General features: G+C 42.7%; 2 protein-coding genes across 2 annotated transcripts; one reads left to right on the forward strand and one right to left on the reverse strand.

Moving 5' to 3' along the window:
- Nucleotides 1-2,852: 2,852 nt before the first annotated feature.
- LOC104291833 (E3 ubiquitin-protein ligase TRIM39-like) lies at nucleotides 2,853-6,818 on the forward strand. Its single transcript, XM_009891126.1, has 2 exons — nucleotides 2,853-2,975; nucleotides 6,804-6,818. Exons 1-2 carry the CDS (start codon nucleotides 2,853-2,855, stop codon nucleotides 6,816-6,818), a joined length of 138 nt encoding a protein of 45 aa, XP_009889428.1.
- Nucleotides 6,819-7,773: 955 nt separating this feature from the next.
- On the reverse strand, nucleotides 7,774-11,272 carry LOC104291834 (butyrophilin subfamily 1 member A1-like). The gene is made up of 2 exons (XM_009891127.1): nucleotides 11,170-11,272; nucleotides 7,774-8,300 (listed from the first exon to the last, which is right to left on the reverse strand). Exons 1-2 carry the CDS (start codon nucleotides 11,270-11,272, stop codon nucleotides 7,774-7,776), a joined length of 630 nt encoding a protein of 209 aa, XP_009889429.1.
- Nucleotides 11,273-11,426: the final 154 nt, after the last annotated feature.

Below are 11,426 nucleotides of genomic sequence, written 5' to 3' on the forward strand. Positions count from 1 at the left end.
TGTGACAAGCTGTGACCACAGGTGAAGCTAAGAACCAGATAAAGGATAACACTGGGTTCTATTTGTGTACAAGAGATGAATATATTCAACTTCTGCGTTATTGAGAGAGTTTTTACTCTTCTTCTCTTATGATGCTTCAGGAACTGTAAATATCCTTGGGAGGTATTTGTTCCTTGGGAGGAATATTTAATACACATCATCTAATACCAGAGAAAACTTATATAATGCCTGTTTATTATTCTACAAAGATAAATAGATTAATCCTATATATGTAGATAACCTATATATTAGTATTCCAAAATGCATAGTGAATGTGCCATAATTTGCCTGATCTAGTCATCCTAACTTTTAATTTAATTTTGTTTCTTTGTAGCATGTCAGGATATGTTGTCCAAAATTGGTAAGAATATGAAGTTAACTTTGGTCCTTAAAAATGATTTAAATTATTTCTGATCAGAAATGGAACTGAACTGTGCCAGTGTTTGAGGGCTATTGCAGCACTTTGTTCTCTCCCACACTTAGACTTAGTTGTCTCCAAAAACCAGTGTTTATCTGACACAATCTTGGACTCCAGAACGTCTGTTTCCATAACAAGGGAATATCTTTTCAGTCCTTTAAGTATTTAATTTTTGCTGTAGTCGAGTAGAAAACAGATTTTACTCCCTACAAACAAACTGATATTTTTGAAAGCAAGTAAAAAAAAAACAAAAATCAAAAAACTTTTATACGCATTTTTGTTGGCCATGTCAAGCTCCCGTTTGTCATCTGACAGGGTACGGAAGCATGGCCACAGGTCCTGTACCTGCAGGTGATTCAGCTCACCTAAAGAGTTATCTAAATTTTGGCTATTAAGGCTAAGGCTAAGTATTCTTGGCTCCCTCATAGAGAGATGAAGGCATCCAGGAGCAGTTTCAGATAGGTGGTTGAAAGAGCAGAGAAGAAACACTTTCTGATGTTCCATTCTCTTTCTCCTGACTCTACACAGAGCCCAGCTGACTAGCTTGGGTTTAGACAAGCTCCAGCCCTCCAAAGTTAAGCTAGCATAATTTCCCAAATCCTAGGCCTGATTATACTTAAGTATACTTGGAAATACTTTTATTAGCACAGACACCCTACAGCAGAGCCTTGCCATGTGTCACGGTCCACTCCTCGGTAGACGCATGATGGTTCGTTTCAGCTGTGATCTCGAAGCGCAAAAAGAAATGGCATCAGGCCCGGGGAGTTATGCTTTCAACACACAATCCCTTTATTGGTTTTGCCTGTAAAGTGGCTTGCAATAGAAAACAAGAAGAATAGGAAAGATGAAGTAAAAAGGGGGGAAAGAGGATTATAGCTACCACAGGCATCCCAGTGATCCCGAATCCAGAAGGTGTTCCGCTGCTTCTTCGTCAACCGTCGTGGTCTTTCAGTGGGGAAGATCTTCGGGAGATCAGTTGTTGAGGAATCATCTTTTATGCTAGGTAGCACACCTTGCTCCTCCTTGGACCCACCTCCACTCCACCTCTGTCCCGTGGAAAGGTGCCAATCTCCGCCTGTCTGGAGTAAGGCTTCCACGCATGCCCGGAGAGGAGTGTCTGAGGTGTGGTCAGCTTTGGAGGCGGGTAGCTTCTTACCAGGAGGTGTGGTTTTGTATTATAATGACATTATAGTGAGGAAAGTTCAACTGAGATTTGAGATTATTTCATCTATGCTGGCACAGCCAGTGCGGTCCATCTTCTTCGACAGCAGTTCTTCGCTTTGGTGCTCCAGTAGAATAGGCTTGTACCGTGTTCTGATATTGTCTGTACTTTCGTACCATGATATCGACATGGCTCGTACCCACGTACAATGGTCACACCTCAGTCCTTTCTCTAAGTCTCATGACAGCCAGCCCAGCAAGTGCTGCAAACCCATGTCAAGCTGTTAGCCCAGGTTTTGGGGGCCTAGTTGCTGATGAAAATGTTGAGACAACGCTGATCTCATCAACTCTTACACCATGCATGAGGATAACATGACTTTCTGTCCTTTTCAGAAATAGTCCAGAAAGAACTGGGTGAGTTAAAAGCTGAAAATGAATTTTATCAAATCCACACCCCTCCAACCCCATACTGTACTAAAATAAGGCATATTAACATTCTGCACTAATTTTAATTAATCATTCATTTCTTTTCTTGCAGACTTCAGAAGAGCTCAGAGCTATGCAGGTAAGCCAAGTCTCACCTTCCGTTAACCTCATGTTCTTTCATGCACATACCAGAGTCTATCCCTCGTGTCATGAAAAACTCACAGGCTGTCAGAATTTGGGGAAATTTTGAAGCCCATTGATTGAAAGAGACAACTAGGTTTTTTTAGGCATTTCCCACCCACACAGTTTTTGGTGTCATGAGTTGGGGTGAATTGTTTCCGTACCAACTAGGACCTTTTTACGTGTTATGTGTCTTTGAGAGATTCAACTTTGTGCTTTGTTCCAAAAAGTCTGGCTGCCAAATGGGTCTGACCAGAGACCCTGGATCCCGTCAGTCAGAGCAAAAGTGAATTAATAAAGGCACAGTGAAGCCAGAGAAGAGGCATGCCCTGCTGGATATTATTTCTGCTATTGAGGTTTTGTCTGACAAAAGCACACTGTATATTCCTGGGGTATTTAGCTGTTTGTTTCTTTTTTTGTTTTATTATTAATTTATTTTATTTTATCTTTTCTCTCCTTTGTTCACTTCCTTTGAGATTACTGTTATTTTCCTGAAAAACAGAAATAACATGGCTCTTTGTTGTTTGTTTGTTTTTTCTTTTTTTTCTCCTCCCTTTCTCAAGTTAATATCACTCTGGATGAGAATTGCAAACATCCCAGCCTCATCATTAAGGAGAAAAACAGAGTCATGTCCTCAACCCAAAAAGAGAGCTTGCCCAAAGTGGTGGTGGTAGCTACTGAAGGGTTTTCAGAAAAGAAACATTACTGGGAAGTGGAGGTGGGGGACAAATCAGAGTGGGAGCTGGGTGTGGTATGTGAGAAAATTAGAACTACACTGAGGAACAACACAGTGAATACTTTCCCAAAGGGGAATTTATTCAGTCTGCAGTTTTCTCAGGAACAATACAGTTTAACTGATGGGAAAGCTGTCAGAAATTGCATGCCCTGCAGGGTGGTAGGTGTTTTCCTGGATCAGGTAGATGGCATGCTTTCATTCTTTGATGTTGAAGAAAAGTGTCTTCTCGAGTCTCTTTCTTTTGAGTTCTCTGGGAATCTGTACCCATTCTTCAGTCCAGGCTCTGATGGCAAATGGTTGGGAGTACGCCCTGTGTACACTAAAAACACATTACCCTCTCTGTGACATCCTTCCACAGGGCCAGGAGAAGATTAATAAATTAATAATATAGGGAATCAGAGAGGATGTGGAAGCAGAGAGAAAGGGAAAAAAAAAAAAAAAAGGAATATCGGCTTTTAAAACCATAGTCAAGAAAGAAATAGTCTCTGAAGTACTTCGTAGGGATTCATATTGTACTAAGAATGAATAAAAACCCACACCTGTCAAATGTTGCAATTTTATTTCATTCTACCTGGACTAAACAAACATGGATTTATTTCAGTATTTGTTGTGTATTCATTTTTAACTAATAAACCTATCAGAACAATTACCAGGAAGTGTATGACTGCAAATTTCAAATTTTATACAAAGTCAGAAAACTATGAATAACAATCACATTGTGAACTATTAAATGCAAGTAGCCTTTTCGGAGATCTGCTTTTAGAGATGTTAAGTGATAAGGATGTAATCCACAGATCACATAAAACTCAGGAACTGTTGCTTATATGTAAGCAGTTGGTTAAGTTAGTTTGATTTAAGGAATGGGAGTCAAGAGTTAGATTCAGCTGCCCAAATGCAGAAGTCCAATGCAATTTGAGCTCCCACGGGGCTATCAGAGCATGGGATTTATGGGATTCTTAGACCCTCCTGAAGCAGCAGCTGATGAGGGAAGATGTGACATGGCATCTTGAGTGGCAATAGATAACTGTCTTTAGGCAACTGAATGACATCCTATTCCATACTGTCTGTAGCTGGAGTCATGCTCACACATAGGCGGTGTGGTGAGATGACCCTGGCTGGCCACCAGGTGCCCAACAAGCCATTTTATCACTCTCCTTCCCCAACTGGATAGCAGGAGAAAACTTTAAAAAAGGCTTATACGTCGAGATAAGGAAAGGGAGATCACTCAGCAATCACTGCCACGGGCAAAACAGACTCAACTTGGGGAAATTAATTCAATTTATTGACAATCAAATCAGAGTAGAATAATGAGAAATAAAATCAGATCTTAGAAAACACCTTCTGCCCACCCCTCCCTTCTTCCTGGGTTCAACTTCACTCCTGACTTCTTTATATCCTCTCCCTGAGCATTGTAGGGGAATGGGGGTTGTGGTCAGTTCATAGTGCATTGTACCTGCCATGCCTTCCTCCTCACACTCTTCCCTGCTCCAGCATGGGGGTCCATCCCACAGGAGACAGTCCTTCAAGAACTTCTCCAACATGAGTTCTTCCCTTGGGTTGTAGTTCTTCATGAATTGCTCCAGCATGTGTCTTTTCCATGAGGTGCAGTCCTTTAGGGATGGACTGCTCCAGTGTAGGTCACCCATGGGGCCACTGGTCCTGCCAGAAGACCTGCTCCAGCATGGACCCCTTTCCACAGGGCCACAGGTCCTACCAGGAGCCTCCTCTAATATGGGGTCTCCATGAGGTCACAGCCTCCTTCGGGCACACCCACCTGCTCCAGCGTGGGGTCCTCCATGGGCTGCAGGTGAATATCTGCTCCGCCATGGACAACCACAGGCTGCAGGGGAATCTCTGCTTGGAGTCTGGAGCACCTCTTCCCCCCCTGCAGACTTTGGTGTCTGCAGGTTTGTTTCTCACATTTTCTCATTCTCTCTCAGAGCTGCTGCTGCACAGCACTTTTTTTAACCTTTCTTAAGTGTTATCACAGAGGTGCTGCCAATGTCACTGATGGGCTTATCTTTAGCCAGTGATGGGTCCATCTAGAAGACAACTAGAACTGGCTCTGTTAGACAGGGGCCAGCCTCTGGCATCTTCTCACAAAAGCCACCTCTAGCTCCCCCACCTACCAAAAGCTTGCCACATAAATCCAGTACAGGCACCCAGAATGAAGTTGCTTAATTTGCAAGCTGAATATCACCTCTAATTCAGGGTAAGCTGAAGCCACTGTTAACGATGAAGTTAGCTAAATCCCACCACTTAGAAACAGAAATTGCTTGAATAGCTGAAACAACAATCAGGGCGCTGGTTCATCTCATAGCATTGCTATGAGATGTGACAATTACTCAAAGTGACCAATGCCCTGAAAAATGACCAACCATGAAATGGGAGAAATACATTAAAGCAAAGGGAGGGGACCAACCTTTCTTGGCAAAAGCACGGTCTAGACAAGATAGCCCAGCACCCTGCCCAGCTGAAGGTTGGATCAGATGATCCCTGAGGTCCCTTCCAACCTGAGATTCCATGAATCTATGGCTCTAAAAGTATCCAATGTTGGGGAATCCACCACTTCCCTGGGGAGATTTTTCCAGTGGCTGATTGTTCTCACTGTGAAACAGCACTGGTTCCATTACCAACCTCTGAGGAACACCACTCATCACTGGTCGCCACTTGGACATTGAGTCATTGACCGCAACTCTTTGAGTGCTACTATCCAGTCAATTCCTTATCCAGTGTGTGGTTCATCCGTCAAATCCACGACTCCATGAATTAGGTAGCTTTGTGTTTACCAGAACTTGGCTCACTGTATTTGCTGTTTCTGACGTGCATTAAGACACACCCACGGGAAGAAGAGCAATGTAACCTGTGACTACAAAGAACTACACAGCTGGAGAAGTGGCAGGCTGTCGTTCCAAATCTTATGTGTAAACAGGTTTCTAGAAAGGATCTTGGAAACTCCAGTGCTGTCTGACTCTCATCCCTAATGATGTTATAGAGTTTATGATCAAGAATAAAAAATTGGAGATGTTCACGTAACTAGAAAGTTGAGTGAAGACTCAACATAACCAGGCCATCAGGTTGCTTTGCCTCTGTTTGTTATGCCATGGGTTTGGAGTGATTTGTCTGTTGATCCAAGGGCACTAGCATTTTGTGTGTTCCTTAGATAACAGTCTGCTTGTTGGTCAACTGGACTTTATATCCAATGGATATTTTGTCTGTCAAAAATCAGTAGGAACAAAACTACTTCAGCTATAAACAGATTTGCAGGAAACGATGCCAGAGGGACCCAAAAAGACATGGGTCTTCCATGAGTCTTGTGTCACCTCTGCCAGTCTCAGATATATTGACAGGCGTGAACTGGCAGTAGACATCTATGTTTAGGCAAATGAATCACAGCTTAGAACTCCATTAACTATAATTAAATATAGATACCTAGTTCATATATGGACACCTACATTTAGGTCTTTGTTTCAGACTGACTCTCACCTTATGGAAAGACCGTGGATTTGTATCATGAGACACTTGTGTAAAGAGTCAGTGGAGATGTAATATTAATGCAAGTCAAATCCTAGCTAAAAATTGACTCAAAATTTACCAGTGACATTCATTGAAAAACAAGATGGGTATTGAATCAGGCTCCACTGAGGTCTACACCCTCTGTATAAATGTAGCTATATACCCTGAGATCACTGATGCAAAAATGAAGGAATAAATTATCTTCCACCTACGTGATGCAAAAGCTAGTAAGCATAAATTCCACAGAAGGAAGGACTGTTCAGAGAAAATAACCATGATAGCCTGGAAACAAGTATCCTTCAACATCTGCTGTCATTTCTGTCTCAGGAGGTCTCCAGCTGACACTTCAGAAAAGTGCATGTTTCCCACAAGCCTTGTGCTGTATGACCAGCCCCATGTAGATCTCTTGAATGCATGAAAGAATCTTAAACAGCAATGGATGTCTATGTTTAGGTAACTAAAATGCATTTTAACTGGTGAAGAGTTAGTGGAAGGTGTCCCTGACCAAGGCAGGAGAATTGGAACTAGATGATCTTTAAGGTCCCTTCCAACCTAAACCATTCTATCATTATGACTCAGATCTTGCAGAGTAGACAGCTCTTTTGGGGCCATTTATGCACTAAGAGAGCATGTTGCTCTACCACAGTGGTTCAAAGCATGACTGAGAACTATAGCACTGCATTAAAGTCCATTTATGTTGCCTCTCTTAGACTCTTCTTCAAGGACAGATGGCAAATTCTCCACTCAAGAAGTGAAGTGTAGACACATTACAATGTTTTAAATTACTCTGTCTTAAAAATATTTTTTTCTTTTCCTCCAAAATTCTGAGAATTCCATCCAGAAGAGTGATGGAGAAAGGTTACACTTATGGGGTGCTGTGTATTTGTTGGGGTGTGTGTATTTGAATTCATGACCTGAAATTGGGCTTTGTATGTCTTACAACATATGCAGTGTAGCAGTCCAGAATGAAACCTCAGAGAATGACTATCACTGAAATGCATTGTAAGGACTAAAATTATTGTCAGAAAAAAACTCTACAGAAATTATAACTGAGATAAACATGTCCTTTACCAAACTGTGGCATGGGAGAGCTCACTTCTGCACACATGCTGCAAGTATTGGACAAAATGCGTATAGAAAAGGGCGGGGGAAAGGAAAATATTTTAAGCTAAGGTATTAAACAATGCGTAACACAGAAGGGGATCAAGAATGTGTAATACATAAATTGCAATTAAACATTCAGTTTGTCTAAGAAATATATTTTTCATTTCACAGCAAAATTACTATGTTAAAAAAATTATTCCTCTTTAACTGAACAAATTCTCATGGTTGAATCTTTGTGTGAGTTTTTAAAGAAGGGATACAATTCTTCTGAGAATGCACAGTCTTTAAATGTAAACATCACAGACATGTCAGTAACGTTGAAAAAAGTCAACATTTTCTCTTCACAATTAAGATAAACTCCGACTTTCCTGGGTTTTTTCTGCACTGCTAACTGTGTCCATGGATCAGTTCTTGCCCAGTAACCTTTAAAACTTAAGCCCAGAACCCAGAATTGTTCTTTAGGTAACAGAGATATTATTCCTTTCCTTGGAGCGGATTTTCCAGCTACTCCCAGGTCCCAGTCGTTGCTTTTTTCAACATCCACCTCCCAGTAATGCTTTCCAGAGGAGAAACCTTTTGGGCCCAGCACACAGACAGCTGAATCAAAACTCTTTTCAGTTTGAGCCATTTTCTGGACCTCTGATTTATGTGTAAAACTCTTCTTGTCCACATCAATAGACAAGTTTGGATGGGCTGTGTCCTCATCAACATTGATGTCATCTACAAAAAAAAAGAAATTTGGGGGTTTACAAACACTCTTTTAAAGCAAATATACAAGAAGAAAAGGAAGCTGTACTGTACTGCATTTCATTCTGAAGATCTCCCTACAACCGGTCTAGAAAGACCTTTAAGCCTGGAGTGAAGGACTGTGCTCAGACATATAAATTACACTTCAACGTTCAAATATTTCACTGCCAAGTGAAATATCTCCATATCCCTGGAATAAAAGGCATTTGTAGACTCACAGTCCAGTCCATGCTCAGCACTGCTTCTGGAGTATTCAGATTTCAAGCCATTGAGTACGAACATAATTAAATACATTATTTTACCTGCGTTGCCACGAGCCTTTCTGAATTCTGAAAAAAAAAAAAAAAATGAGGGGGGAGAAAAAGAAAAAAAAAAAAGAAAGAAAAAAAAAAAAGGTAAGAAAACCCAAACTTCAAACATTGACTGAAAAGATTTCCCAGCTCCAAGTCAGGAAATCTCAGACTGAGTCTAAGGTAAACTGACACTCAAATTCCCTCTTGCTCTCTCAAGCCCTGTGATTACCTGTAAGGTCTGAATAAGGATATGAAGCTGGGATGAGTTTCCTGCTTGGCAACTAACTTTCCTTCTCAGGTGCCAGTTTGCTGCCTTGTTGGCATTTTACATGGATGCCTCACCAGCCACAGTCCGCATCATCCCTGGTCAGCAGCCCAGCATTTCCAGGGACGCAGTAAGAGACAGTCCCCTTTGTGACACTCACGGAAATAAATTTCAGCCACATTTAGTGTATTTCTCAGGCGGGGATGCATGCAAAGGAACAAGTTATGTGAATTTTCCCTAGTCTTTGAAGGGAGGAGGGAGTGCACTTCCTGGTGAGTTTTCTGGGCCATGCAATTATTACAGGTTTGGGCAGAAACAGATGAGCTTTTCTGTGTGAGAGATGAAAGGATGACCCAGCAGGATAGGATCATGAAGTCCTGAGATGTGATCTTAAGGGATTAGCTCAAGGGTAGGCATCTGTATGTGAAAAATGTCAAGTTTTGAATCAATGTCTGAGCATGTGAACAGACTGGTGTGAGATGTGCACCTGGAACTTCATGAAGGGAAGGCTTTGGATCCCCAGGAGTTACAAGCTCTAAATTCATTTTCTCGTAAAACAAGAACCTTCCCTTCCTCTCTTCAGACTTTCACTTTCACTAGGTTTAAGGGACTTAATTGACAATCATGACTTACCAATTTCTTTCTTCTGATCCACTGCAAACAGGATAAATGCACAGAAAGAAAAAGTTATGATGGATTATACATCAGTATTTTGTAGCACTACAGGATGACTCTAGATACAGTTCAAAGTTCAGCCATATTTTAACCCACTATTTCTGGAGTCACTCTAGGTTTCCATGTAGTCAGATCTGCATGACATTCACAGTCATTCCTTGTTCTTCCTATGAATGCAAGGAGGATCTTTTCTGATTAGAGGCTGAGGCACAAGAGATATCAGGTATTCTTTTGCACACCAGAGGGGAACAGACGTAAAAGTAGAGCCAGGACATTAAAGCTGGAGGTAACTAAAGGACACATGAAGAATACAGCCTCTATAAAGAGGACCCTATGAGCTACTGGGGGTTATTCCCATGGATTAGTTTTGGCTTCATAATGGAAACAGCTTCCTGAAGATTCAGGTGACATATTTCCAAGGCATGTGGAGAGCAAAATATACACGACTTTCAATGACAATAAACATAAAAGCATGCAGGCAAACAGAAAGACTTCTGACTCTGGCAGGGATCTCTTCAATACCCCATCATCACCCAATTTGCCACCAAGCCCCAGGGCTGGTTGGTGGCTGAGGCTCTCCAGCCCCATCAGCCCCATCTCAGCCTTCTCTCTACATATCTTTCACTAAATCTTCTTCCAGTACCAAAGCCTCCACCAGCCAGAACACCACAAGCAACACACTATGAAGTCCCGAAAACCTCACGATAAGCTGACTCATACAGTGTCCAGAGAGAAAATGACACTCACCAATCTTCTTTTCCAGGTTCTCTACAAGAGGAGGGGAGGAAGGGAGGAAACCTTGATTAGAACAGCATCTTGACTCCACTGAAGACAGGGGGAAAAGCATGGGTCTAATACAGCAAGACAGATTTGGCCTCTACAAAAACATGCAGGACCCCAGGAATAGGATAATCATAGAAGAGTCAACTCTTCAGAAATGAGTTTGCATCATGGGGAGGCAAGGACAAATTCCCCAAAAACTATACTTAACATTCTGCCCCTGAAGGTGTGCTGAAAGACAAAGACACCATAAATAGTATCGCCACAGCAGATATTGGGTAATCCATCAATAAAAGGAAGAGGCAAAAGCCAACCCACAAAAGCTTGTGAGGCACTGCCTGGGCAAAGCTCAAGGCTCAGAGCAGCAGCTGCCATGTTGAGCCTTGGGATCTGGAAGGGTGTCTCAATATGGTACCTGGGGAGAAGTTGGTGTTGCTGGAGCATCCCTCCTCACCCACCCCACAGCATCTATACCAGCAAGCAAAGCAGGTGGGCAAGCAGAAAGACTCACCATTCATTGCACGCAGCTCCTCTGCCCAGTCACATGGTCACAGGAGGAGAAGAAGACATGAAGTCAGGGCAAGACCCACAAGGTCCCAGCAAGTCAGTCCACTCTGGGCTTGTCCACTCCAGGGAGGGAGGAAAAACTCCTCTGGCATGGAGGATGGCTCACGCTCCCTGGAGCTACTCATGACGTGGCTCTGACCAGGATTTTTGCCACTAACCGCAAAGACCCACATCCCTACCAGGAGCCAGGGCTGGTCAGAGACCAAAGCTCTCCACCCCATCAGCCACACCATGGCCTTCCCTCAACATCTCCTTCCCTCACAGTCCTGCCTGCACCAAACCTCCACCAGCTTGGACACCACCAGCTTGGACACCACCAGCCCCCCACCATGGTCAACCCAAATCTTGCTTGTTGTAATGGCCATGGCTGCCACTTGAGGTCGTTTCCGTGGGGACATTTGGTTGAAGAAAGCAGAGGGAAAGCAGGGAGACGTTGCCCCAAACCCAGCTGTCTCTCAGCATTCCTAACACTCGCTGCAGGCTCTCCTGGCTATATCTCATGGGGACAAGGCTAACCTG

Source organism: Charadrius vociferus, unplaced genomic scaffold (assembly GCF_000708025.1).
Source record: "Charadrius vociferus isolate BGI_N301 unplaced genomic scaffold, ASM70802v2 scaffold229, whole genome shotgun sequence".
Taxonomy (NCBI): domain Eukaryota; kingdom Metazoa; phylum Chordata; class Aves; order Charadriiformes; family Charadriidae; genus Charadrius; species Charadrius vociferus.

Coding starts and splice junctions, on each gene's coding strand:
- LOC104291833 (XM_009891126.1), top strand. CDS start 2,853: ATGTCCTCAACCCAAAAAGAGAGCTTGCCCAAAGTGGTGGTGGTAGCT.
- LOC104291834 (XM_009891127.1), bottom strand. CDS start 11,272: ATGGCCATTACAACAAGCAAGATTTGGGTTGACCATGGTGGGGGGCTG. Junction 8,301..11,169: donor GGTTTGGTGCAGGCAGGACT/GTGAGGGAAGGA, acceptor TTTTTTTTGTAG/ATGACATCAATGTTGATGAG.